This window comes from Gopherus evgoodei, chromosome 15, assembly GCF_007399415.2.
Source record: "Gopherus evgoodei ecotype Sinaloan lineage chromosome 15, rGopEvg1_v1.p, whole genome shotgun sequence".
Lineage (NCBI taxonomy): Eukaryota > Metazoa > Chordata > Testudines > Testudinidae > Gopherus > Gopherus evgoodei.
The window spans coordinates 14,318,485-14,342,459 of NC_044336.1; the positions used below are offsets into that span (position 1 = coordinate 14,318,485).

At 50.7% G+C, this 23,975-nt stretch overlaps 1 protein-coding gene across 3 annotated transcripts in view; it reads right to left on the reverse strand.

The window, feature by feature from the left end:
- The window catches only part of ITGB4 (integrin subunit beta 4), a 60,367-nt gene extending 36,829 nt beyond the window's left edge, over nt 1-23,538 (reverse strand). For all 3 annotated transcript variants that reach the window (XM_030534529.1, XM_030534528.1, XM_030534530.1), the window contains exons 1-10: nt 22,600-23,538; nt 10,741-10,835; nt 10,196-10,278; nt 8,819-8,920; nt 7,340-7,544; nt 6,739-6,835; nt 5,553-5,724; nt 4,549-4,812; nt 2,139-2,228; nt 1,827-1,949 (exon numbers count right to left, since the gene is read on the reverse strand). In XM_030534529.1, coding sequence (XP_030390389.1) covers nt 1,827-1,949; nt 2,139-2,228; nt 4,549-4,812; nt 5,553-5,724; nt 6,739-6,835; nt 7,340-7,544; nt 8,819-8,920; nt 10,196-10,278; nt 10,741-10,835; nt 22,600-22,604 — 1,236 coding nt within the window. In that variant the 5' untranslated portion in view covers nt 22,605-23,538. The remainder of the gene's footprint in view (nt 1-1,826; nt 1,950-2,138; nt 2,229-4,548; nt 4,813-5,552; nt 5,725-6,738; nt 6,836-7,339; nt 7,545-8,818; nt 8,921-10,195; nt 10,279-10,740; nt 10,836-22,599) is intronic.
- Between the last annotated feature and the right edge of the window lie 437 nt (nt 23,539-23,975).

Sequence of the window (23,975 nt, forward strand, 5' to 3'; positions counted from 1 at the left end):
TAAATGATGTCACAGGAGATCTCTAATAAAGGCTCATGTCATAGTAGGGTGGCCAGGTGTCTGATTTTCGACCTTAAAGTCCAATTGGAAAGGGGACCTGATGGCGTCTGGTCAGATCTACTGACCGGACACCCAAAGTCTGGTTACTGCATGTGGGAGAGCCGCTGAGTCATCACCTGCACCAGTCCCTACTCAGCCAGGGCCGCCTCCCACCTGCATCAGACGGCGGCAGCTCCCAGTCCCGGCTCCAGGAAAGTCCCTCCTGACCCTTACAGGGAGTGGGGGAGAGAAGGGGAAAGAGGAGCGAATGGGGGTAGGGTCTCAGGGGAAGAGGCAGAGCAGGAGGGGGCCTCGGGGAAGGGGCAGGGCAGGGATGAGGCCTGGGGGGCAGAGGTAGGTCCTTGCGTGGGAAAGGGCAGAGAAGGAAGGATTGGTTCCGGCACTCCTGCTCGAGTGTCCGGTTTTTAAATATTACAAAGTTGGCAATCCTATGTCACAGGAATCCTCATAATTGTTGTGATGTGTACATACAATTGATATTTTAAAAAAGTTACGTATCTCTGTACTGTACCGTGGACATATGTTCACAAAGTCTGAATCAAGGCAGGGCTGACAAACAAGTTGCTGCCAGACAAAGGATGTATGTGGACTCGTCTGCCTAGGCTGATGTGTAAATTAAGCATTGTAAGCAAACACAATGGAAGTGCCCCAGTTGCAGACAAAGACAACACACCAAGAGGGGTCATCCCAGCTCTGGGGTCAAACAATGAATTTGCGGGAGGAGGAGGCGATATAAAAAGGCAAAAGGATGCTTCTTTAACCTACACTGAGGAAGCAAAAGGACAGCGCTTTTTTCATTCATGAAAGGGGGATCCCGGCCAAATGGTTGGAGATGCTGGAAGACTGCTTTGGGCAAGATCAGCTTCTTCAGACAGAAGCTTACTCTGTTATGTTTAGACTCTAGGACATGGGTGGCCAACTTGAGCCTGAGAAGGAGCCAGAATTTATCAATATACATTGCCAAAGAGCCATAGTAATACGTCAGCAGCCCCCACCCCCATCAGCTCCCCTCCCTGCCCGCTCCCAGGACCTCCCACCTACCCGCAGCTCTCCCCATGCCTCCCGATCAGCTGTTTCGTGGCATGCAGGAGAGTGGGGGGGGGAGCGAGGGCACAGCAGGCTATGGGGAGGAGGTGGGAAGGGGTGGAGTGGGGGCAGGGCCTGTGGCAGAGCCAGGGGTTGAGCAGTGAGCACCCCCCCGGCATATCGGAAAGTTGGTGCCTGTAGCTCCAGCCCCAGAGCCGGTGCCTATACAAGGAGCTGCATATGGATCCAGGAAGTGCGCTCTACTTTGTTTTATACTTAACCATCCTGTTTCCATTATCCTTACTCACCGTCTCTTCAATCTTAATCTTTAATAATAAACTTCAGATGGTTTTCACTATAAATATATCTCAGTGCTCTGATGTCCTATAGGAGCTGGTCTTGTGTCGAACCAGTCAAACTGTGTGTAGTGTTCTCTTGGGGACAGCACACCTGGTCATTTCTGTGAGCATTCAGTGTCAGGGGCTGGACGTAACAGGAGATCGCTTCACAGGGACTTGGAGTGGGGTGCATCTACTGGTAACCATCAAGGCAAAGTTTGGCTGGCATAGCCCAGAAATACTGTTTGGGTGGCTGACAGCTGGTGGTGTCAGGGAGCTGACACCCAGTGCAGCACAAGCAAGTCTCTCTCACGCTGGAGGTAGGGAGGTAACAAGGTGACTCACAACCCTGGGCACCCTAAGAACCGTTACAGATGGACAGAAGCTCAGTCTAGGACTTACCACTTCCCCGCGGGTGACATGAAAAGAGCCAGACTCTGTCTTTTTATATTTCAAGGAGGTAACTTCTGTCTTCATGGACTTCGGGACTGAGTCAGCCCGGATGTCCATCTTGGAACGGATACGCTGGGATGGAAGAACAAAAGATAGATCCCAACAGCACTTATCTTCAGTGCATAACCCAACCATGCCACCCCTTCTCGCCTGCCCAGGGGGTTGCAAAGGGCCCCACTGCTCTTCCCCTGGCAGAATGCTCCCCCTACCCAGTGGCTTGATTCTGTGAGCTAGACTGACACCCCAGAGGTCATCTCTTACCTCGAAAGCCACGCGAATCAGCTCCACGATATTGGAGGAGTCTTCCTGCAGCACCCCGATTTCCGAGATGGGGAAATACTTGTGCAGCTTCTGCAAAACAAAAGGGAGAGGAAGCTAAGCCACAAATCCTTGCAGGAACACTGCGGTTCCAGAGACACCCGTGCAAGGGTTCATTTCCATAAATCAGCAGCAAAGGTAACAGAGCCCTGCCCTCAGGCTACAAACAGCCAGTGGGAGTTTGTGCTGGAGCTGACGGCGTTTCTCTGAAGCCAGCCTAAAGCGAAACATCCCTAGCCCGATCTTGCTCAGGTAGTTTAATTCAGTTCTTAATAAAAAGCAGCGGCTTCCCCCATTTCACCTCCAGATTCAGAGCGAGCATCACTCCAAACAAAACAACAGTGAAGAAGCACAGTGGGGCATGGCTGGGGGCACCTTCAAAACATCAATTTTCTATGCACAGGACAGGTGGCACGTGGGATCTTGTAGTTCTGAATTCCCTCCCACTCCACCCACATTCATCAGCATGACAAACCCAATGGGACAAGCCTGCTCAGTCCAGAGGGAGGTGGATTTGGAGGGTGGCCTAATCAATGCCCAGAAGTGAGAAGGACCTCTTCCTTTCTGCACCACATGCCTTCCCCACTTTAGTGTAGGCTTTTCTCTGACACTTGCCATTGCAGTGCATGGGCCCCGCACCACCAGAATGAATTTCACCCCTGAGTGGGGGAAGGGTGATTATCCCCATTTTGCAAGTGGGAAAATGGAGGCACAGAGATGAAGTGATTTGCCCAAGGTCACTCAGGGAGTCTGTGCCGGAGGTGGGAACAGACTGGAGGTCTCCTGAGTCCCAGTCCAGTGCCTTATCCACAAGGCCATTCTTCCCTTTGCCCTGTTGTTAGCCAAACATTTGCACAACATGCCTCCCCAGATCTTCCTCTCATTTAACACAACAGGCACATCAGCAGCATTTCACTAACCAGCTAGAGATGGAACAAGTGTGAGGCCTGAGTGAAAAGCCTGGATTCCACCATCAGTCAACTGTGGAAAGGTTCTGATCCAGATCAGAACTTGACAGCTGTCCCCTATCTCCATAATAAGCAAACCAAAACCTGGGCTCTGAGCTGGAGACATTCAGACACCTACCTTATGTCTCAGACCCATTTTCATAAGGACCTCAAATACTTTCAGCAGGAAAACAAAGCCAGAGATCCTCACAGGAGAAAAACACACCTGAGACAAACCTAGTCAGCCACTGGATGTCCTCATTGCTACCCAAAAAACATACCCCCAAGCCCTGCTCACCAACATCGAGCCCCATAGGAGGTCAGAGTTGGGGGTTCCTATGGATCTGATAGAGCTCAGTGGCAGCCTTGCACCGGTCCAGACTGATCAGGGTAACACAGTCCCTGGTACCCACTGAAGATGAAGGCAGATTAAGTGAGGTGTTTAACACGTCAGAGAAGAGAGGAACATGTGCTCCTCTCCCTCCCCAGAGTCTTCCATAGGAAGTAATTTAAGGCTCCAGGTTCAGAAAAACTGAGCGCCTGCAGCTCCCATTGATGCTTATCATGTCTGAAGACAGGAACCTTTGCTCCTTGAGCTCCAATGCCCCGTTCAGAGTGGCTAGCGGTGTCACAACGCATGGCCCGTTTGCTCCATTGCAGGAGAGGGGAGAGAGACTCGAGGGGAAGGGGAAATGCCAGGGTTTGCCAACTAAGGAGAGTGCTCGGAAAATTCCATTTTGAGAGAACCCAAATGGAATATTTCGGCTTGCCAGCTGCCTGTCTGAAAGCAGAAAGTGAAATGAACAAGAGCCTTCCAAGTGAGAAGCTGCCATTTTCCTGATGGAAAGTGGAATTGTTTTGGCAAAACTGAATTTTTTCCCCACAGAAAATTTCAAAAATTTTGAAAAAAGGGCATTTTCCATTGGAAAATCATTCCGACTGAGAATTCCTGGCCAGCTGACCCCTGGGTTCATGACCAGCACCCCCTTTGCTACATCACAGCCAAACTACTAACAGAGGTTGGTCCAATAAAAGGTATTACCCTACCCACCTTGACCAGCCAAAGTACAGGCTGATATGTGGGTCCCCTGACAGAGATTTGATTCCATTCAGCATCCATACAGTTTTCCTCCCTTGCTCTCCCTCTGAGGTATTTATCTGGTCCCATGACTAGCGTGACCAGGTGTCTGGTTTTCGATTGGAACACCCATTTGAAAAGGGATTGTGGTGGCTCCAGTCAGCACCGCTGACCAGGCCATTGACTGTCTGGTTTGCAGCGCCATGCATGTGACTGGCAGGCTCCCTGCTAGCCTCTGCACCGCACAGCTCCCAGGAAGCACGTCCCCAGTCTGGCTCCTACACATAGGCACCTCCCACCCAGCCATCTGCCCGCCCTGCCCTTTCACCTCGTAGTAACTGTAGGAGTGGTTGGTGACGGCGAAGATTGGGATGATGTTGTGCTGGCCCAGCAGGCGCACCAGGGTGGGCACGGAGGGGTAATCCTGACGGGTATCGTAGGTGTAGATGCCCACTCGGTTCAGGTGACACTGTTCATCATTCCTCGGCAGGATCCCTGACAGGACGTTGCTGCCGTCAGCTTCATAGTGGAAGGCGGACTCGGTGGAGAACACCAGCAGGTGAGTGCTGTCAGTTCGCCAGCCAATTTTCTCCTAGGGCGAGAGGGAAGGAGGGTGAGGGGCATTTCATTCACTTGCCCAAACGCAATGCACAGGGCCAGTCTCAAGCGAGTGTGCTAGCGGTGGCAGGCAAAGCTTTTTAGAGCATGGCACCCGACTCCTCACTGAAAGTTAAGGGGTCTCTGGGTACCTGACTCTGTTCATAATCCCCTCCTTCAGCGGTAGTGCACACGTCCAGCTGCCACGCAGCCCAGGGAATTAAAATACGACAGAGATGAAAGGATTAACTCCCTTCCCTGCTCCCCAGTGCACATATCCCACTGAGCCTCTGGGGTGGTCCAGGTAGGTCCAACCGCAGTGGAGAAGCAGGCTGTTACTGGATATATCTGGCAGGGTGCTAGCCTACTGATAAGGGAAATATCCATTTCCCCAGCCAGAACACCTGCTGCCATGACATGCTGGCCTCTGGGGAGCAGATCCACACAACCCTAGGAACAAGGGAACAGCTCGGAGGGTGAGGGGACCCAAGGGGGGCACCGCAGACTGGAGGCACCTTCTCAGTGTGGTTTACTCCAGGAAGACGAGACAAGCTCTCTCAGCAACAGCAGCAGGTGCAGCGAACTGGCAATCCTGGGAGAGCAGCAGCTTCAGCCAGGTATGGCCCTGAGTTCTGGGCTCAGGTTAGCTACATTGCTAGTCACCCATCCCACCTGCTGTCTCTCTCCCAAACAACACACAAACCATCTAAAGGAGCCAGCCCCCTCCATGCTCACCTTGCAAACAGCCGTCTGCAGGATGGCATCGAAACCTCCCTCCGGGGCGTCCAGGTTGCCAGAGATGCGCTCTTTCATCAGCTCCTGGCTGAAATGATTGATGTTGCTGGTCAGGCGGATGACGTTCTTGAAGGAGAAGGGTGAGTCGGCGTCCCTCCAGGGCTCTCGCAGCCTGATGGAGAAAAGGGGAAGCAAGGGCTTTCAAATGGGGCTTGGCGACCGGAGTCATCAAGAGATTACCACATATGGTGCCGTAAACGTGTCTGGCACAGAGCAAGGTACTGCCCCTGCAACCCATGGTAAGGCATGGGACAAGAGGGTTTGCAAGGAAGGGCCCTGCATGAGGATCACTGGTGAGATGATAGAGGAGATCCCTGGAGGAACTGGTGCAGAGAGAAGGATTAGAAGCAGGAGAGACGTGGTCCCAGAACGAAGAGCTACTTTTCCAGGTGGCAGAGCAGCACAAAGGCATGACGCTGAGAGGTCCAAAAAGTGACATGAGGAGCAGTGAGGTAACATGACGGGGAGCACTGGCAGAGAGAGCAGAGACATGAGTGGGAGCAAGATCCCGTAGGACTCTGACGGCTCCCAGTCGGCTAGTCTCCGGAGGGTGGTAATACTTTGATCTAATTCTGGTTCTTGGCTTGGCATGGAAGGGTGTGGATGGTGTTTAGTGATGTACAGAAGGCCAAACTAGATGATCTTGTCTCTTCTGGCCTTGAACTCTATGAGAGAATGTGCGGCTTGAATCTGTTGTTGCAGGAAAGGGGAAGCCCAGGATTGGACCCAAGGAGTGGGGCCGATGTGGGCTTGTGGCAGGACAGGCTGCAGATGGCATTAGACGTGGTGTTTGGGAGACACCAGTGCGGAGGGTGGGCAGCAGATGGCATTAGCCAGGCGTTTGGGAGACACTGGAGCGGAGGATGGGCAGCAGATGGTGTTAGCCGTGGTGTCTGGGAGATACTGGCGTGGAGGGTGGGCAGCAGATGGCGTTAGCCGTGGTGTGTGGGGGACACCGGCGCGGAGGGCAGGAAAGGAGAGGTTTGCAGTTATCAAAGAGAAGGAACTGGGACAGGGGTTTGAGCACTGGAGACTGCGGAGTGGGAGAGACAATGAGGAGACAGACTGTCATTCCCTGACCAATTTCATCGAAGCCTGTCCATTCGGGCCTCTCAGCTTCACTTACTTCTCAGGTCTCATGTCTGTTTGTGGTGCTGAGACTTTGTCCACGAACTTGCCAAATCCGATGGTGTAATTGGAGGTCAGGTCTTGCAGGAATTCCGCTGGCAGGGAAGGAGGGAGAGCAGTGAGCTGGGATGCACTGGCAGGGTTGCAGCGGACCACAACCCTTTTCCCATCACCTTCACAGGGAGCTGTTCTGAATGCCACGCCTCAGGGTAAGGCTCCTCACTACTGCAAGGGCTTATGGGATGAGGGGAACAGAGCATCTGGGTCACTGGGCATCACACAGAACACACCAGCTCTCTAGGACACTGGTTTTCTGCTTTTCTTAGTACAAGACTAGAAAAGGGGACTCATGATGGGCCCTGTAGTGCAGCGAGGGCCAGAAGGAACACTTTGGGTAGGGAGAGGGATCCCAGGCCAGAAAGAGCCAGGTGTATCACTAAGCAGTGAGGGCCAACGACAAACACCTGGTGGCCAGATGCACACACCCCTCTGCCAGTTGTGTTACTCTTCCCTGCCCTGGGTAGAGATTCTCTGCCCATGCTGTCAGTAGGGGGACCTGGCTTCCCTTCCTCCCCTAGCATGCCTTGCTCCAGCCTCACCTAGCTTCTGGCCCATCTCTTTGAGGTTGTTCAAGTCGTCAGACATGGAGTAGGAGAAGTCCATAAGGATGTAGAGATCCACAGGGCTCTCGAGGGGCTGGAAGACGTCCATGTTGAAGCTGGCCTCCTCACCAGCTCTCAGCCGCATGAACATCCGCTGTGGGGACACCTGGGTTTTCTTCAGAGACAGGTCGAGGCTAAAATTCTGCCAGAGGAGGGAGCAGAAAAGGGTTAGTGGAATAGCAGAGGAGATTCACCCTGGTGCTTGCGAGGGAAGCAGGGGTAATAGCTGGTGTCTGATGAACAAGGGGTTAACTTTCATTCTCCTTCCCCTTGCACATGCTCAGGGGAAGAGCTGCTGGGGACACATGGCGGGACTGACCCCAGTGGGAAACTCCTGCACCCAGGTGAGTCTGGGTTAACCCCCAGCTGGAGATGTCTGTTCATTTTTGTGCTAACTGAGGTGGATTGCTTCTTATCCATGCAATTTCCAAGGACAGGCCCTCACTGACTGTGCCCGGATGTGTTTAACCTACCTGAGGACTGGGAGACTTGAGAACAGTTTATTCTGCTGCCCTGTCAGCATGAAGGATGGTCCTTCCATTGCCCACCCCACTCCAGCTGCAACAGCATTGGCAAGGGGAAGCCCCAGAGAGGCCATGTTGATTGGGCAGGGTGAGAAGACCATGCTAGGGCACCAACAGCTGGTCTACCTTAGGGCTGGAGGAGCTACACTGTCCAAGAGCAACAGAAGGGAGAGGTTGCCACAAATTCTCCATGCCGATGAGGCCTTGGTGCCCTTTGTGGTGGGGTGGATGTGGCCATTACCCCTTTCCACAAGAAACTGTGCTCTGATCCCAAACTCATTTCCGGTAGGTTACCAAACAGCATCAGGGCTTCAATCAACAGCTGTCAATTGGAGTTGGGCCACATGAGTCAAATGTTGACATCGTTGTTTCCAATAGGGCAGAAAGATCAAGAACATTTTCCCAACATTTCCCTGCCCCTCCCCCATGTTCTGATCCACTCAGCTGTCAACCTTGGCTAAATTCTGACTGGCGCCCTAGAGGTGAAAGGCTGTGTTATTACATTACCCACGCCAGAGTTAGCCCGTCGTGCATTTCTAACAGAGCTTGACATGCGCGGCTCTTTTTGTTCATGCATCCGTTTCACCAGCAGGGCTTTGAGAATGGGGTGTGTTAATCAGCTAGCAAAGGGTGTATCCTGTTTTCGAGTGGGCCTTATGTAAACAATAGCTGCTGGTATTTACATTCGCCTAGCCGTGTGGAATTGCAAAGAAGTATCTAGGAATCTGGAGGGGGTTCTCTCAGCAGATTATAACAACTAGAAGGTGAGGTTCAGGACACGCTGATGCTCCTTGAAGAGCTGCCCAAAGGTGATCAAGTGAAAGGCTCATCAAGGAAATGAGGAGCAGAACATTGGTGGATTATCTCCAGGGTTCAGGTGCTCTTTGCTCACCTGCTGCACCAGCATCTCTCCACTCACGTACACAATGCTGGCCCCGCTGCAGCCATAGCTCACCAGGTTGTCTTTCAGGTCACATCGGGATTCTTTGAAGGTCTGTGACCCCAGGAGAGGAAAAACCACAGAGTTAGGAAATAAACAGAGCCCCGTGAGGACAGGCTGGGAGTGGGCAGGAGTGGAAAAGGCTCGCCTGGGCAGGTTTTTCAGCTTCATGAGAGACTGCCCCTTGGACACCTCTCCGGCGCAGGCCCCAGCTCGCCTCCCATTTGTGAAGACCAGGGTGTTCAGCCAGTCAGCCCTCTCCCCCTCCAAACACTGACACCCCCACCCGGAGAGCATAAAACAGATAACTGAAACGTCATCTTAGATAGAAAAGAGGGAGTCCCCCACCTGTTCATTCTTCCACCTCTCCCACATTGGGTCTATGCTAGCAGTCTCTGTGCTTCACCCACCTGTGTTTTACATCCCATTTCCTCTCTGCTCCCTCTCCCCCTCTACTGAGCCAAGGATCAGGCCTATCCGAATCTGAAATTACAACAAAGCCCTCTTACAAATTCCTCAACGGTCCTCATTTCCTGCATTCTTGGTTCACTTGAGTCCCTCCTCTCTCTGTCCCCACCTTCCTCTCTCCCACACAGAGCCAGCACCTTTGGTGTGGTTTACCCTGTGTGCCTCCCCTCACCTTGCTGGGGCTGGAGCCCTGCTACCTGGCAAGGCAGATCTGCAAGAAATGGTTTTGCTGTCTTGCCACTTGGCTCACGTCTTGGCACATCTGCACCATGGTAACTTGTGCCATTGGACTGGCGAGCCAGGGGACCAGAAGGCAGTGGGGCAATTGTTCTGTCTGGTCAAGGCCCAACCCCTCGTCTCACAAGACCCAAATGCCCATCCCTCGCTCTCACTCCAGAGTTGGGAGTTGGTGTCTATTCCTGAGCAGCCAGAGATCCCTGCTCTGAGCCCACCACAAACTGACCTTCGCCCTGGGTTATACTGCTGTCAGGTTCATTTCCCTTTGGACCCATTTCTTGAGGAAGCAGAATCTAAAGGAGCCTCTTATACAGCTTCCCTAGCAGGGAGGCTCTCCGGCAATCTGAGCAGAGGGCTGCACTGAGGAGGTGGCAGGTCAAAAGAGACACGGGCCTGAGCCAAAACCTTGGAATACCCCCAAACTGTCTGTGAGTGACAGACAGAGACAGCCTGGAGCCATGTTGCCAAAGCTGGGATCCAGCCAATTAGAAGGAGAGGGCTCAATCATGAAGCTGGATCTAAACACAAGTTCCCTCTCTTGAATGCTGATCGGGGGCCTCTCTCTAGTGAAAGGCCATGTGACCACACTGTGGGTGACAAGGTCCTGGGAGGGGAGGCGCTCACCTCGTCCATGCAGTAGGAGCAGTCCTTGCTCACTCGGATACACTCTGTGCAGCTTCTTGCTCTGGAGGCCACGCAGCGATTAACTAGGAGGCAAGATCGAACGCATCAAGAGCGGAAGAAGCCAGCCTGACCTTGGAAAACGAGAAGGGGTGAGCCACGAACAGAGGGGCTGGGCCTGCTCCTAGTCAATAGGAATTTTATTGCAGACTTAGTGGGAGCTGGCTCAAAACCAGAGACAGTGTGTATGTCAGACAGAGCCAACGGAAGCGAGCTACGGAGCAAGTGCACATAAAAGAACTAGAACTATTGTTTTGGATAGCGCCAGGGCCTAGCAGACAGGACACCTGGGTGCTACCCACAAGCTCTGCCACACATTCAGCATTTCAGGAGGGATTGGAATAGGAACAGATACAAGGTGGCTGGCTTAGCAGGCCAGGAGAAGGCAGCTGGAGAGGCCTGTGCCCCAGACCTCCCAGGGCCAAGGACTTCAGCAGTATAACCAAATAGGAGAGAGAGAGACACACACACAGAAAAGCTGAACTTACTTCTGTTTTTTTGACACAAGCATACATTACAGACCATGACCAACAGGAGCAGCCCGGCCCACGTCCTTTGGAGCAACATGTCCATCCTCTTCCTCCTGGAAATGCACCAGCCAATGTTACAACCTCCCCTGGGGGGTGGGGGTGGAGTTTTATATTGGAGATAACCCATGCAACACATCCAACACACAAGCAATCACAGCCAAGCAGCTGTTGGGATGCAGAGGACTCTACCTCCAGACAGGTTCGCAGCATGAAGTGATTGGCACAGCCCCCACAAGGAGGAACACCCCACTACCACCACCACACAGACAGGTGTTTGTGCGTGTGAGTATCTGTGTGTGTGTGTGGATTTTATACTGGAATTAACCCATGGGATACTGGAGGACAGGAGAATGAAGCAAGGTCTTTAGTTTCCCAAACAAGTGTTTCAGTTTTAAAGTGGCCAGTGATCTGTGCAAATGGGTTGAATATCCCAAGGCATCCCTGTGTGTAGTGCCCTCATGCTGGCAGCAGTCACTGCCCTGTTCAGCACAAATTTTATTGGGTCACTTTTCCCTGGCAGGCTCGCTCATCTCCAGGAACACGCTGTGCTCTGGGACTGGGGCCCAGAAGGGGTCCTAGAACAATGCCTAGCAGCAATGAGGTCTGGTTAGCAGTCTCTGAAGAGGAAAATGCCCAGCCCTGTAATATCAGGGGGTGCTGCAGCTCTGATGTGAGGTGCATCAGCAGAGCGGCAGGACAAACACATGGGGGCTCTGGGCTTGAGATCAAAGTGCCCTGGCAGAGCTGCATGGGGAGGCGTGCACAAGGCTTGCCTGGCTCTGGCAGAGCTATTCTCAGTCTCTGCTCAGGAGCAGACTCAAGCAATCTCCCTTCCCCTCTCTTAGCTGCCCACTCCTCCCTTCACAGAGATCCTCCTTTCTCAGGAGTCAGTGTGTGTTTTAAAGGCTCCAGTAACTGCTGGTTCTTCCACACCCTTCTCAGTAGAGCTACAAACACTTACAGTTCTCTGCCTTCCAGCCCCAACTAAGGAGGAAAAGCCACTAGCGCTGTCTCCACCATCCCTCCATAGCCTGTGGACCAACAATAGGGTAGGCCATGGCTAATAAGAGCCCAGTGCCAGTCAGCCTGCATGACTCACAGCCAGAGTACATACCTCCTTTTCCTGGGGTCAGGACCCAGTGGTCTAATGAGAGATGAGAAGGAAAAACAAGGTACCAAATTCCTCCTTTTAGCTATTTTCTCTTGTACTAAGAATTTCCAGAATGGCACCAACCACCCTGGCAAGTGCCAGACTTCCACAGTGAACCCTTATGTTTAGCCCCGTGACAGGCTATTGAACTGATCTGCATCCTGGAGAGCCAGTGAAGCGCAACTTTCACCCTCTGTCTGTTCCAAAGCTGCAGCCTTACTGAAGTCAAACTAGTTGCAAAACACTGACTTGTTAAAGCCATGTTCTCTGTATGTATAAATATTTCCTGTCTGCGTGTTCCATTCTATGCATCCGAAGAAGTGAGCTGTAGCTCACGAAAGCTCATGCTGAAATACATTAGTTAGTCTCTAAGGTGCCACAAGTACACCTGTTCTTGTTGTTAAATCCTGTTTCCTGTGGCCCTGCATGAACTTGCAATATTTCAGTCAGCCACTAGATGTCTCTGGCTACTGCATAGAGCTCCAGACGGGGTGTGGCACCCCCAGGGAAGCAAAGGAGACAAAACTAGAGCTTTGCAGATCATGGAGGAGTTTGTGGTTGCAGTTGTTTTCTGTTATAGACGCCTCCTCTGCCAGGAGGACTGTGATTCCTTGTATTGTTTCTTGCAAGCAATAAAATTAAAAGAGTCAAGGCCGAAGTCTAGTGTAAGGTACCAAAGCACCTCCAGCTAGAGGATGCAGACACTGTGCAAGGTTGACTCACTGCACCCTTCATTAGAGCGCCCGGATAACATGACAAGATACACGGGGTTCATATCTTGCTGCCTTGGCTTAAGCGTTCAGTCCCACTGATTTATCATCAAGCCACCCATCATGCTGGCTGTAGTTTAATGTGAATTTAGAGCTGGTGGAAGATGCTAGGCTGACAGCCGTGGAGATCAATATCCTCTGGTTACTCACAGCTGTGGCCTCCTGCCTTGACTCCCTGACAGTGCATTTCACCCTGACCTGCAAGCACCCACCTCTAAAGAGTCGGAGGATATTTCAACCTCTGCCCCCATTCAGACTTTGGTGCTTCTGCTGTCACTGCCAGCAAAGCTCCAGTTTTTGCCAGGTGCACTGAGACAACCATCTCATTTGGCACTAGATAGTAACAGTTTCCAATTACGATTGAGCAGGAATGGTTCTGAACTGGGGAAAGTCTCCCTTTCCCATGAGCTGCCTCCTGTCCTCCTGAGTCCTAGTCCTGATGACATGATCATAACGAGAGGCAGGGAAACACCATAGAAAGGCTATAAAAATGCCTTGAAACACCAGCCACAATTGAGACCCATAGGATGGGCTCTCTTCCCAAGCCAGCAGGAGAAAGCACAGAAGTAAACCTCTCTGCACTGCCACTGCTGGCGCTCAGCAAAACCCACTCCACCATGCGTCCAGAGAGCCCATGGCCGTTGTGAAGACCCTGCATGTGATGCCCGCTGTGTCACACCGGCACCAGTGTTGGCATGCCAAGCTCACAGATATATATAGAGCTCAAGAGGAGGGAGGATACTTCGACTGTTTAGAGGAAAGAACCATTAGGGGAGAGTTTGAGTCACCATGTGCTATTCAGTGCCTCGGGCACAGTCTGCCATCAAGTCCCGGTGAGCGGTTAGATAATAGACAATAAAATCCAGCCCCATTTTAACAGCGATGTTGCCATGCAACAGACCAGGGAACGTGGACAGTAATTCCCGGCATGGCTTGTGCATGTCGGTAAGAACCCCGTTGACAGTGCGCTCTTCAGGGCAGGGACTGGGTCTCTCACTAGGTTTTTGTACTGCACCTAGTGCAACGGGTCTCTGACTCAAATGGGGTCTCCAGGCACGACTGTCATACACGTAATGAGGCGTGCTGGATCTCCCACTTTTCCCGCTAGCACTTCTCGCCTAGCTACCCTAGACGTTGCTGAGTAGGTCCAGTGCTCAGCCCTGTCCGGAGCACCGCATGATCAGATCAATGTAGGGACACCCTGCGGCAGGGCCGGCTCTAGGAACCAGCAAGCCAAGCACGTGCTTAGGGTGGCACAATTTCAGGGGCAGCATTCCGGACATCTTTCAGTTGCGCTCCTGGAGGTTGTTTTTTTTTGTTGCTTGGAGTGGCAAAAAATCTAGAGACGGCCCTGCCCTGGGGGAAACAACCCAAACACACTCCAGGCCTGCCAAGAAGGATCACAGCTGCCCAACAACAGGTCAGACCATTTCAGAACCCCGACAAACTCACACCCATTGCTCAGAGAGGGAGAGCAGGAGTTAAAGGCAGGAGATGACTGTGTCTTAACAACCCTGGAGTGTTTTGAATTCTCCTTTTGTCTCACATTTCCTCTTAGCCAGTGAAAACGGCTCCAAACCCCTGCGAGGAAGTGAACATTTTTCAGTGGGAAAGTTTTGTTAGAGTTTATTCTCCCTGCACTCACTAGCAGACACGTGGTCTGTTACGCTCTTGGTTTCTCCCTTTTCTAAAGGTGCAGCTTAGGAAAGAAGTAGCTCTGGCCAGTTCCAGCACAGGGGACGCAAGAGGGTGCAGCAGGCAGGGCACCAGGCTGGGAGCCCAGAGACCTGGGATCTTAATTCTGACTCTGCCATTAACTCATGTTGCAATTTTAGGCATGTCACTTCAAGAAGGGTTGTGTAGCTAGAGTACTGAACTGGGATTCAGGAGACCTGGGTTCTATTCCCAGATTTGCTATTGGTCTGCTAGGTGACCTGATGCAAGTCATTTTGCCTCTGTGTCCCACCAGTTTCCCCACTTGTAAAAGGGGAATAATGACACTGACCTCCTTTGTGAAGTGCTTTGAGAGCTACTGATGAAAAGCATTAGATAGGAGATGGGTATTAATTATCTCTATGCTTCAATTTCTCCATCTGTAAAATGGGAATACGAATGCCCATATACAAGTTGTATTACTGTAACAGTAGAAATTCCCAACTGCAATCAGGGCTTGTTTATCCTAGGTGGTGCACATACACTGTAAGACATAGTCCCTGCCCTGAAGAGGTTACAGCTTCAATAGGCAAGCTAGACAAAGGGTATGAGAAAGGAGCAGCCACCCTATGCAAATCCTTTTAAAAGTATGTGGGTGCCTCGCCTGAGCCACCTTAAAGTCTTGGCCGGAGTCTGCGCCTTGTACCTTTCCTGAACCAATATGGCTGCACCAGCTAGTGGGATGGGTTAGGCGTAACCTGACAGGATGCTACATCTGGGTTCAAGGACAGTTTTAATGGAAGAAAGGTCCATGTGTGCAGCCCTGGCTGGAAAGGGGAGCTCCTCCTCCCAACAAACGTGAAGTGCATCATGAATAGGGGCACAGACCGATGACGTATTAATACGTGCGCAAGAGCTAGACAGAGGTGCTTGAAGACTGATGTCCTAGGAAGGCATCATATCTCAATAAGTCCCCTAAGAATTGCTAGACTGGATCAAACCTGAAGTTCATTTAGTCCAGTATCCAGCCTCTGACAGTGGCCAGCACTCAATGCTTCAGAGGAAGGTGCAAGAAACCTTGCATTAGACAGATGTGGGATAATCTGTCCCCCAGGTTAGGTTTCATGCTAATCCTGAATAGAGATTGGGTTAAACCCTGGCACATAAGGTTTAATATCCCTTGCAGGATTTATTAGCATGAACTCCGGATATTCTTATCCCTATAAATGTCCAGCCCCTCTTTGAATAGAGCTAATTTTTTGGCTTCAAGAACATCCTGTGACAACAAATTCCACACTTAGTTTGTGTGTTGTGTGAAAAAACATTTTGTTTTTATTGGTTTGGAAATTTGTCACTTTTAAATTTCATTGAATGCCACTTGTTCTTGTGATATAAGACTGGGAGAACTAAACTCTTGAACTAATGTCTCTAAAGCATTCATTATTTCATACACTGTCATCATGTCTCCACTTCTTCATCCTCTTTCTAAAGTAACAATCTCAATTTCTAGTCAGAGGAGAGTTTTTCCAAGCCCTGTATCATTCCTATCACCCTTTTCGGAACTGCCTCCAGTTCTGCCATATCCTTTTTGAGATGGGGGGGATGAGTACTGTACATATTTCAGATCCTTCTACACACTAACAATTTGCCTTCTAGGAGTGCAGCTGTACACTGAGGGAGATCTTCACTGAGATGTCTATACCTTCTCACCTATTCTGCCCAGGTCCCTTTCTTTGGTTGACAGTTAATTTAGAACCGGTAAGGTGATGGAGTAGTTTAAATGTTTCCCTTCAAGGTGCATTACTTTGCATTTAACAGTTAACTTCATTTGCCAGCACTTTGTCCATTCTCCTAGCTGGGGGAGGTCCCTCCTGTGAAGTTCCTGCCAGTTTTCTCTGGCCATGACGAACAAAGCTAGCTTTGTGACACCTGCAGAGTTTTCCATCTCACTGCTCACCCTCCTTTCCAAATAATTAATAAATGGATTAAACATTAGACCTCGTAGGGAACCTTGATGAACACGAACCATTTAATTCTACTCTTTGTTTTCTGTCTCTTAGCAGTAGGTATAGTAACTGGATCTCTGCTGCCTGTAGCAGTTGCACTAATGCAATCCTCTAAATCAAAAAGCAGAATCTACCAAAGTGCAGAATAGAAGTGTAAATTCCTAAAGACACAATTACAGTTTATCTGACCAGGGTTATGACCCCAGAAACCCTGATGCTTTCCTCCTCTACCTTCCCCCCACCCCACATTGCCACTGGGTCTGCTTTAGAAAGGGACCAACAATATAACAGAACATGGAAGCCACATGGTGATGAGCAAGGTTATAGATGTCTGTGTATCTGTCTGTCCATCTGTCAACAGACAGCACCCTTAGGCAGTGAGTGCTAGAAGAAAATGGGTTAACAGGAGTGTGAAATTCTGACCCCACTGAAGGCCGTGGGAAAAGCTCCCAGTGGTTTCCACGCGACCAGGATTTTGATCCAATTGGGTTTTGGATATAAAACTCCAAGTGCAAGGCATTTTCTCTGGTAAGTTTGGCAGTGGGTTCCTGATTATCCGGACGGCCTGCGCCAGGGCAAAGAGGGTTGACAAATCGGGAAGCACTGGAGTAAGGAGAGACAGGATTCTGCTGCAATTTGTCACTTTTCCAAGCTCCCCCTTGGCCAGGAGCTTTGGGCAGAGCCCAGGTGCGAGGCAGAGTCTTAAACCCAGGCACCTTGCTGCCTGCACAGCTTCTGGAGTTGAACAGCTGGGGCCAGACGATATAGCCAGGGAGGGCAAGCTGAGCCCAGCCAGGTGGAGGCACATGGTAGGCTCACCCAGGACAGATACAACTACAGAGGTGCCAGGTTCTCAGCTGCGGTAACATTCAGGGGTCACACCAAGGGCCAGCCACGGAGAGGAAGACTCCACCTGCTTGGGCCGCTCTGCCATACTAAACTGGCAGAGGCGACAGCTGTTTCTAGACTGAGATGGAACCTGTTGGGAGCAAAGGAACATGGACAAAAGGGAAGAGGAAAAACTGAGTGGGAAAGATCAAGAATTCATAGTCTGCACAGAGGCAGCCCCATGCATTGGGGGGAACCTTTGGAGTCAGGAGAGAAGGGTCCAGCTGTTAGAAGCGTGTTCTGGTGTGAGCTGAGCACTTCTCCCAGCGGGGCTAGAACTGCAGAGCACTTGGGACACAGCAGCCTTTTGTTGTGCTCCACACTCATGAGATATGAAAGGACTCAGTGTGCTCAGGTTTCCCCTCAGGCCCTGTCTCTGTCTATGAGGGCCCTGTTGGGCTGCTAGACAACAGGAATTTCCACAGCGTCTCCTCCAGCATCTCAGTCCTCGCTGCCGATGAGGGGCCGCTTGCCAGAATACTGCCCCTATTTCTGAGGTTCGATGGCACTAGTAAGAAATAGCCCTCTTCCTAACCCCAAGCCCTCTCGGATCACTGTCTCAGCCAGGAGCTGGAGGCAACAGCACGCAGGAGGGCAGTTTGGGTGCAAAGCGCGTGGCTCTTTTGCACTGCTACAGAAGCACTAAAGTGTGATCGTTGCAGCACGTGTGGTAAGATCTGCTAACAGGACACATTGGGCTAGCTGCTGCACAGACACCGGTGGGAGACAGGCCCTGCCCCGAAGGGCTGACAGTCCGAACAGACGAGACAGAGGAAGGAGACACCAGCCCCATTTTATGAGATGCAGACGTGTCCTGGGTCACACAGAGAGCCTGTGGCAGAGCCAGGAACTGAGCCCAGATCTCACACATGCCCAAGCCCGGTGCCTCCAGCACCCGACCACCCTTCCCTCTCTGAATAGCGAACGTCAATGCTGCTCCTGCTCAGCCAGTCCAAATGGGAGCGAATCTCCCTGCTCCCCTAGGTGAATCTCCCCCAATTTCACAGTTTTCCCGGATGATCTGACCCTTTAAAGCGATGCGCTCATCTGCCCTTTGAAGTGCTTTATGGCGGATGTTCAAAGCGCTCCTGCTGGGATGCCCCGACATCCGTACGTGCAAATTGAGTCATTCCCCCCCCACTTATGAGCACAGTAAATCCTTAATTGGAAAGGGCCCCTCCCAGGAAAGTGTGGTTCTTTTGCACAGCCCCACGGCCTCTCCTGCCCCTGGGGCAAGCCGACATCTCATCGTTGTCACGAGCCCAGCATCAGAACCGCCCGCTCCTAGTCCAGTACTTACTGCATTATTCTACCCAGCCTCACAGAGCTGCCCCTCCCTGGCAGCGGCTGGCAAGGAGTTCGGACAGCACTACTCCTGCAGCCTTAAATGCAGCTAGGTGCTTAGAAACCCCAAGACCATCCCCAGGCAGCTGGGGAGGTGAGAGAAATCCTCTCTTCAAAAGGAAAAGGGCGGCGCGGGTCACTGACAGCAGAATCTGACCCCTCAGTCTGAATATCCCAGAACACGACACAGCAGCTTTAATTTTTCCCTCTCGAAATGCCTCACTCTTGTAGAGCGGTTTGGCAGCAGGGTCCAAACTGAATTTCCTGTCCAAGCCTCAAGTGGGAGCGGCAGGCTCCTTGCATGCCTATAATCCCTTTACACAAACACAGCCACCTGGATTCAAATACTCTGTGAACATATCCGATAGAGATTCTGCTGAGGTTGCCAACCCTCCAGGATTGTTCTGGTGTCTCCAGGAGTTAAAGATTAATCTTTAATTAAAGATTATCGAAACCTGCAGGAACACGTCCAACTAAAATTGGCAAATCTAGATTCTACCCAGGCACAAGTCTGCAAAGCTCTTTGGTAATGCAAATGAAATCTGTTCATTACTTCCCAATCTACCTATCACAGTGAAAAACAGAATGGTCAGACACATAGATGAACTTAATATGTTGAGGAGTCGTCAACAAGGCTTTTGAAAAGGGAAATTAAGCCTCACCAATCTTAGCATTCTGAAAATGTTAGCAAGCATATGGACAAGGGTGATTCAGTTGATATAGTGTACTTGCCTCTTAAGCAAATAAGCTGTCATGGAACAAGAGGGAAGGTCCTCTCATGGATCAGTAACTGATTAAAAGACAGGAAACAGGATAGGAGTAAATGGTCAGTTTTCACTGTGGAGAGAAGTAAACAGCGGGCCCCCTGGAGGATCTGGACTGGGACCAGTGCTGTTCAACATATTCATAAATGATCTGGAAGGGGATAACCATCGAGGTGGCAAAGTCTGCATACAATACAAAATTACTCAAGATAGTTAAGTCCAAAGTTGACTGCCAAGAGTTACAGAGGGATCTCAAAAAACTGGGTCACTGGGCAGCAAAATGGAAGATTAAATTCAATGTTGATAAGTGCCAAGTAATAAGAAAATATTATGTCAACTATACATGTCTAAAGTAGCTGTTACCACTCAAGAAAGATCTTGGAGTCATTGTGGATAGTCCTTTGAAAACTTCTGCTCAGTGTGCAGCGGAAGTCAAAAAAGTGAACAGAATGTTAGAAACAATTAGGACAATATCATAATGCACTATATAAATCCATGGTACGCCCACATGTTGAATACTATGTACAGTTCTGGTTGCCCCATCCCCAAAAAGATATATTAGAATTGGAAAAAGTACAGAGAAGGGCAACACAAAGGATCAGTGGTATGGAACAGCTTCAAGATGAGAAGAGATTAAAGAGCCTGGGACTACTCAGTTTAGAAAAGTGCGGGATATGACAGAGGTCTAAAAAATCACGAATGGTGTGGATGAACGGGGGAAGTGTTAGGTACCACTCCACATAACACAAACACTAGAGGTTATCCAATTAAATTAATAGGCTGCAGGTTTAAAACAAACATAAGGAAGTATTTCTTCACACAACGCACAGTCAACCTGCGGAACTCATTGCCAGAGGATGTTGTGAATATCAAAATTATAACTGGGCTCAAAAAAGAATTAGATAAGTTCACGGAGGATAGGTCCATCAATGGCTATTAGCCAAGATGGTCAGGGACACAACTCCATGCTCCAGGTATCCCTAAACCTCTGACTGCCAGAAGCTGGGACTGGACAGCAGGGGACGGATCACTCAGTAATTGCTCTGCTCTGTTCATTCCCTCTGAAGTATCCGGCACTGGCCACTGCTGGAAGACAGGATACTGGGCTAGATTCACCACTGGCCATACTGGGTCAGATTACTCTTGTGTTCACACACACACACGCACAAGCAATGGGGCCAGTCAGAGACACCATTTCAAACCAAAGCCAAATGCCCTTTCCAATGGCACATGGCTCCAGGTATAACTCCCTAAAAGGAGTTTGTGTTTGACCACGCAATGAGATGCAGCACATCACACTTGCAATTTGTCATGTGTTTGTATTGTGTTTAACACAATGTGTCCTAATCCATGATTGGGGCTCCTAGGCACTGTCACAATACATACTAATAATGAAGGCAGCCTAGCCACGCTAGCACTGGGGACACCCGCCAACCCTTGGGTCTGCTCCTCTGCAGGCCATGGAGCAGGAGCAAGCTGCTCTTCGGCTGGAAGCATAGCTGCCTCAGTTCAGGCTAAGCCCTTCCCTGAACAGTAGGACTGCTGGACAATGGAGCAATGTGACTGTGGACTCATCAGCTCCCCCCTCCCCCCATGCAGCTACATGCAGAAAGTCCCCGCAAGGCAGAGGAGCCAGAACTCTCTGTTACTAACCCCCAAAATTCGCAAGTTAGGAGAGAGATCCCCCCAAAATACCCCTCCAGTGTGTGAGACACAAACGTTTGCCATCTATAGTAATGTGATTCCGGCCCCCGCTGCAGGAACTCCCAAGATCCAGGCCCCATCGTGCTAGGCACTGTACAAATATGCTCCACAAGACAGCCCTTGCCTCCATCTTACAGTCCAGTGCAAAACATAGGGAGGGGCCACCAAATATCCAGTAGGTGGGAACAACTTTTAATCCAGGCTGAGCTGGGCAGGGTTCATACTGCTCAGTGAAATGCTCCATAGCTCATTAGCAATGCCCTGGGGTATCCTGTTCCCTCCAGTGCTAATGTTACACCATGGGGAATGCCCCTGTCCAGCTGGGTCAGCACGTACTGACTGCCCATTGGGAAAACCACATTCACTCTAGTGTCCCGCTCCTCCCAGTCGCCTCCCCACAAAGGGGCCCAGCCGCTAGGAGACGATTTTGCTGAGGTGAGCATCTGTAGTAGAGCACTGCAAATCTTGTCTGTGCTGATACCAGCATTCAGAATTCTGATATAGCCCCATGTCCACATAGGGTGACCAGATGTCCCAATTTTATAGGGACAGTCCTGATATTTGGGATTTTTTCTTACATAGGTACCTATTATCCCCCACCCTCTGTCCTGATTTTTCACACTTGCTATCTGGTCACCCTATGTCCACAAATCCCCACGCTTTTCCCTGCTCCCCTTCCCCCACAGCCCCTTATCCTCCAACTGCCCGACACATGGCCCCCTCCTGTCCTCTAACCCTCCACTGCCCCTTTTATCTCCCCCCAACACACTTTATTCCCCTTATCCTGTCCCCAACACATGCATGCTGACTCCCTTACCCCCTCCATTCACCGCCCCTCCCCATCCTTTATTCCTTCTCTTGTGCACACTCTACGCCAGATTTGCCAGCAAGAAAAAGCAGAGCGCTATCTGCAGGTCAGAAGAGACCAAACTCCCTTATCCTGAACCCGGATTTCATAGTTGGCCCTTTTCTAACTGGCTGAACCTCAAACTTCGGGCATAGATCCACATTTTGCAAAATGGTCCCTGTGTTTATAATAGGCTAAACCCAACCTGCAGCTCTGAACACCTTGGGCCATCTTAGCTGCAAGTTCCCTATGCCCTCTCTCCTGGCACAGTTCATCTTTCCCTGGCTAGAAAGCAGTGGAATGAAGAGAGCAAGCCTTAGAAACCTGGGACAACTTTTGCTAATCCACAACTCAGACGTCATTGCTGGTGTGTGCGCGCGCGTGGGTGTATATAACACAGCACTTTACATATTTTAACAAGGTAGCCCCTTTCCCCCCAAACAACTGCACAGCTCTGCAAAACAAACCTGTTTGATCAACCAGTGCCCTTCCCAAGCAGCACAAAGGAATGAAACTACACAGAGTTTAAATTAAACAAAAAAGAGAGACATACAATAAGCAATCCACCTCAGTCTGGCCTGTGCCTACCTGTGAGAGACGCCCTGTGCTTCATTTAACTGCTCCCCTTTGCTAGCAAAAAAATTAAAGCAAGCGCCACACTAAAGAACACAGATACATTAATTCCACAAACCTCATTAGTGCTGCGTCTGATTCAAAGTCCAAATCCTCTGCAACAATCCAAATAGCAGTCACCCACACAGCAAGCCAAGAAATTCTTCTGAAGGCAAACAGGGAATTTCACTGCTTCACTGCCACCAGTAGACTTCCACACTTAGCCTGTTTATTTGATTGTTTTGGTCCCCTTTCTCTCTTTTCCATTCAGTTGTCAAGTTTAAATCCACAGGGTGGGCAGGCAGCTCATGAACTTGATATACCTTTGCAAGGATCTCTGTCCCCTTGGATCAAATATTGACTCCTTTTCCTCCTCTCTCTCTTAGGAGTTACTCCCTCTGCCTGTCTCTCTCCCCAGCGGTGTAAGGGGAGGAGGAGAGAGGATGAGGTGAGGATAGCTGTAGTGGGATCCTTTTTCCAGAAAGGGACAGTTTTATTGCAGCTCAGGTAGAGGGAGAGGGAGGCACCCGTGACTCAGTCTGGCATTCCTTCAGTTTATGCACACCTGTATGGGCAAGAACAGCGAGGGCAGCTAGGCACTCTCTCCCTCCTCCCTGTCCACACGAACACCCACCCACAGGAAAAGGGCTGGGAGCTGAGACACAGCCCAGCCCAGTTACATTTCACCAACAAAGATTTACAGAAGGGATTGTTTGGAGAGAGAGGGGGGCCTGTGTCTCAGCCTTTGCTTTAGAAACCCGCTGAGCACAAAGCCAGGCGCTTATTTCAGTGCTGAGTGTGCCATCCAGGGCTTACAGCTTTGCAGCACCCAGGGGCTGGTTCTAGATTGTTTTGAATTCCCCACTCTCCGCTCTGCAGTCCCTTCTGTCTGGTAGGATCTTTTCCTCCAGACTTCCTATGCTGGACAAGCTGAGATAATATTGTATTGCAGAATTCAGGTGACCAGACAGTAAGTGTGAAAAATTGGGACAGGGGTGGGAGGTAATAGCAGCCTATATAAGAAAAAGCCCCAAATATCGGGACCGTCCCTATAAAATCGGGACATCTGGTCACCCTAGGTTCCGGCACAATCCCTGCAAAAAAAAAAAAGAAGGTCAAGTTCCAGCAGGGACAACCACCACTCCTTCCCCACCCACCCTGTCTCTTTCCATGTCTGGCTGACAATAATTAATGGTCAGCCTCCTCCATTTGTGCTCTGAATGGGAGAAAAAGCCCTCAGACCTCATTGGCGCTACCACTATAACCAGTGTTCCAGGTGCAACATTTCCATGCGGTAGTGTCAACGGGACCCACCCACGTCCCTGATCTGCGCTGAGGCTTCCACAGGTTGAGGCTTTAACATTGCAAGGTGATTCTGGTCCTGGCTGCAGCTCTTGGTGGTTGGCTGATGGCGTGGAGCTTCCAGCTTCTCCCCAAGCCCCACACTTCTAATTA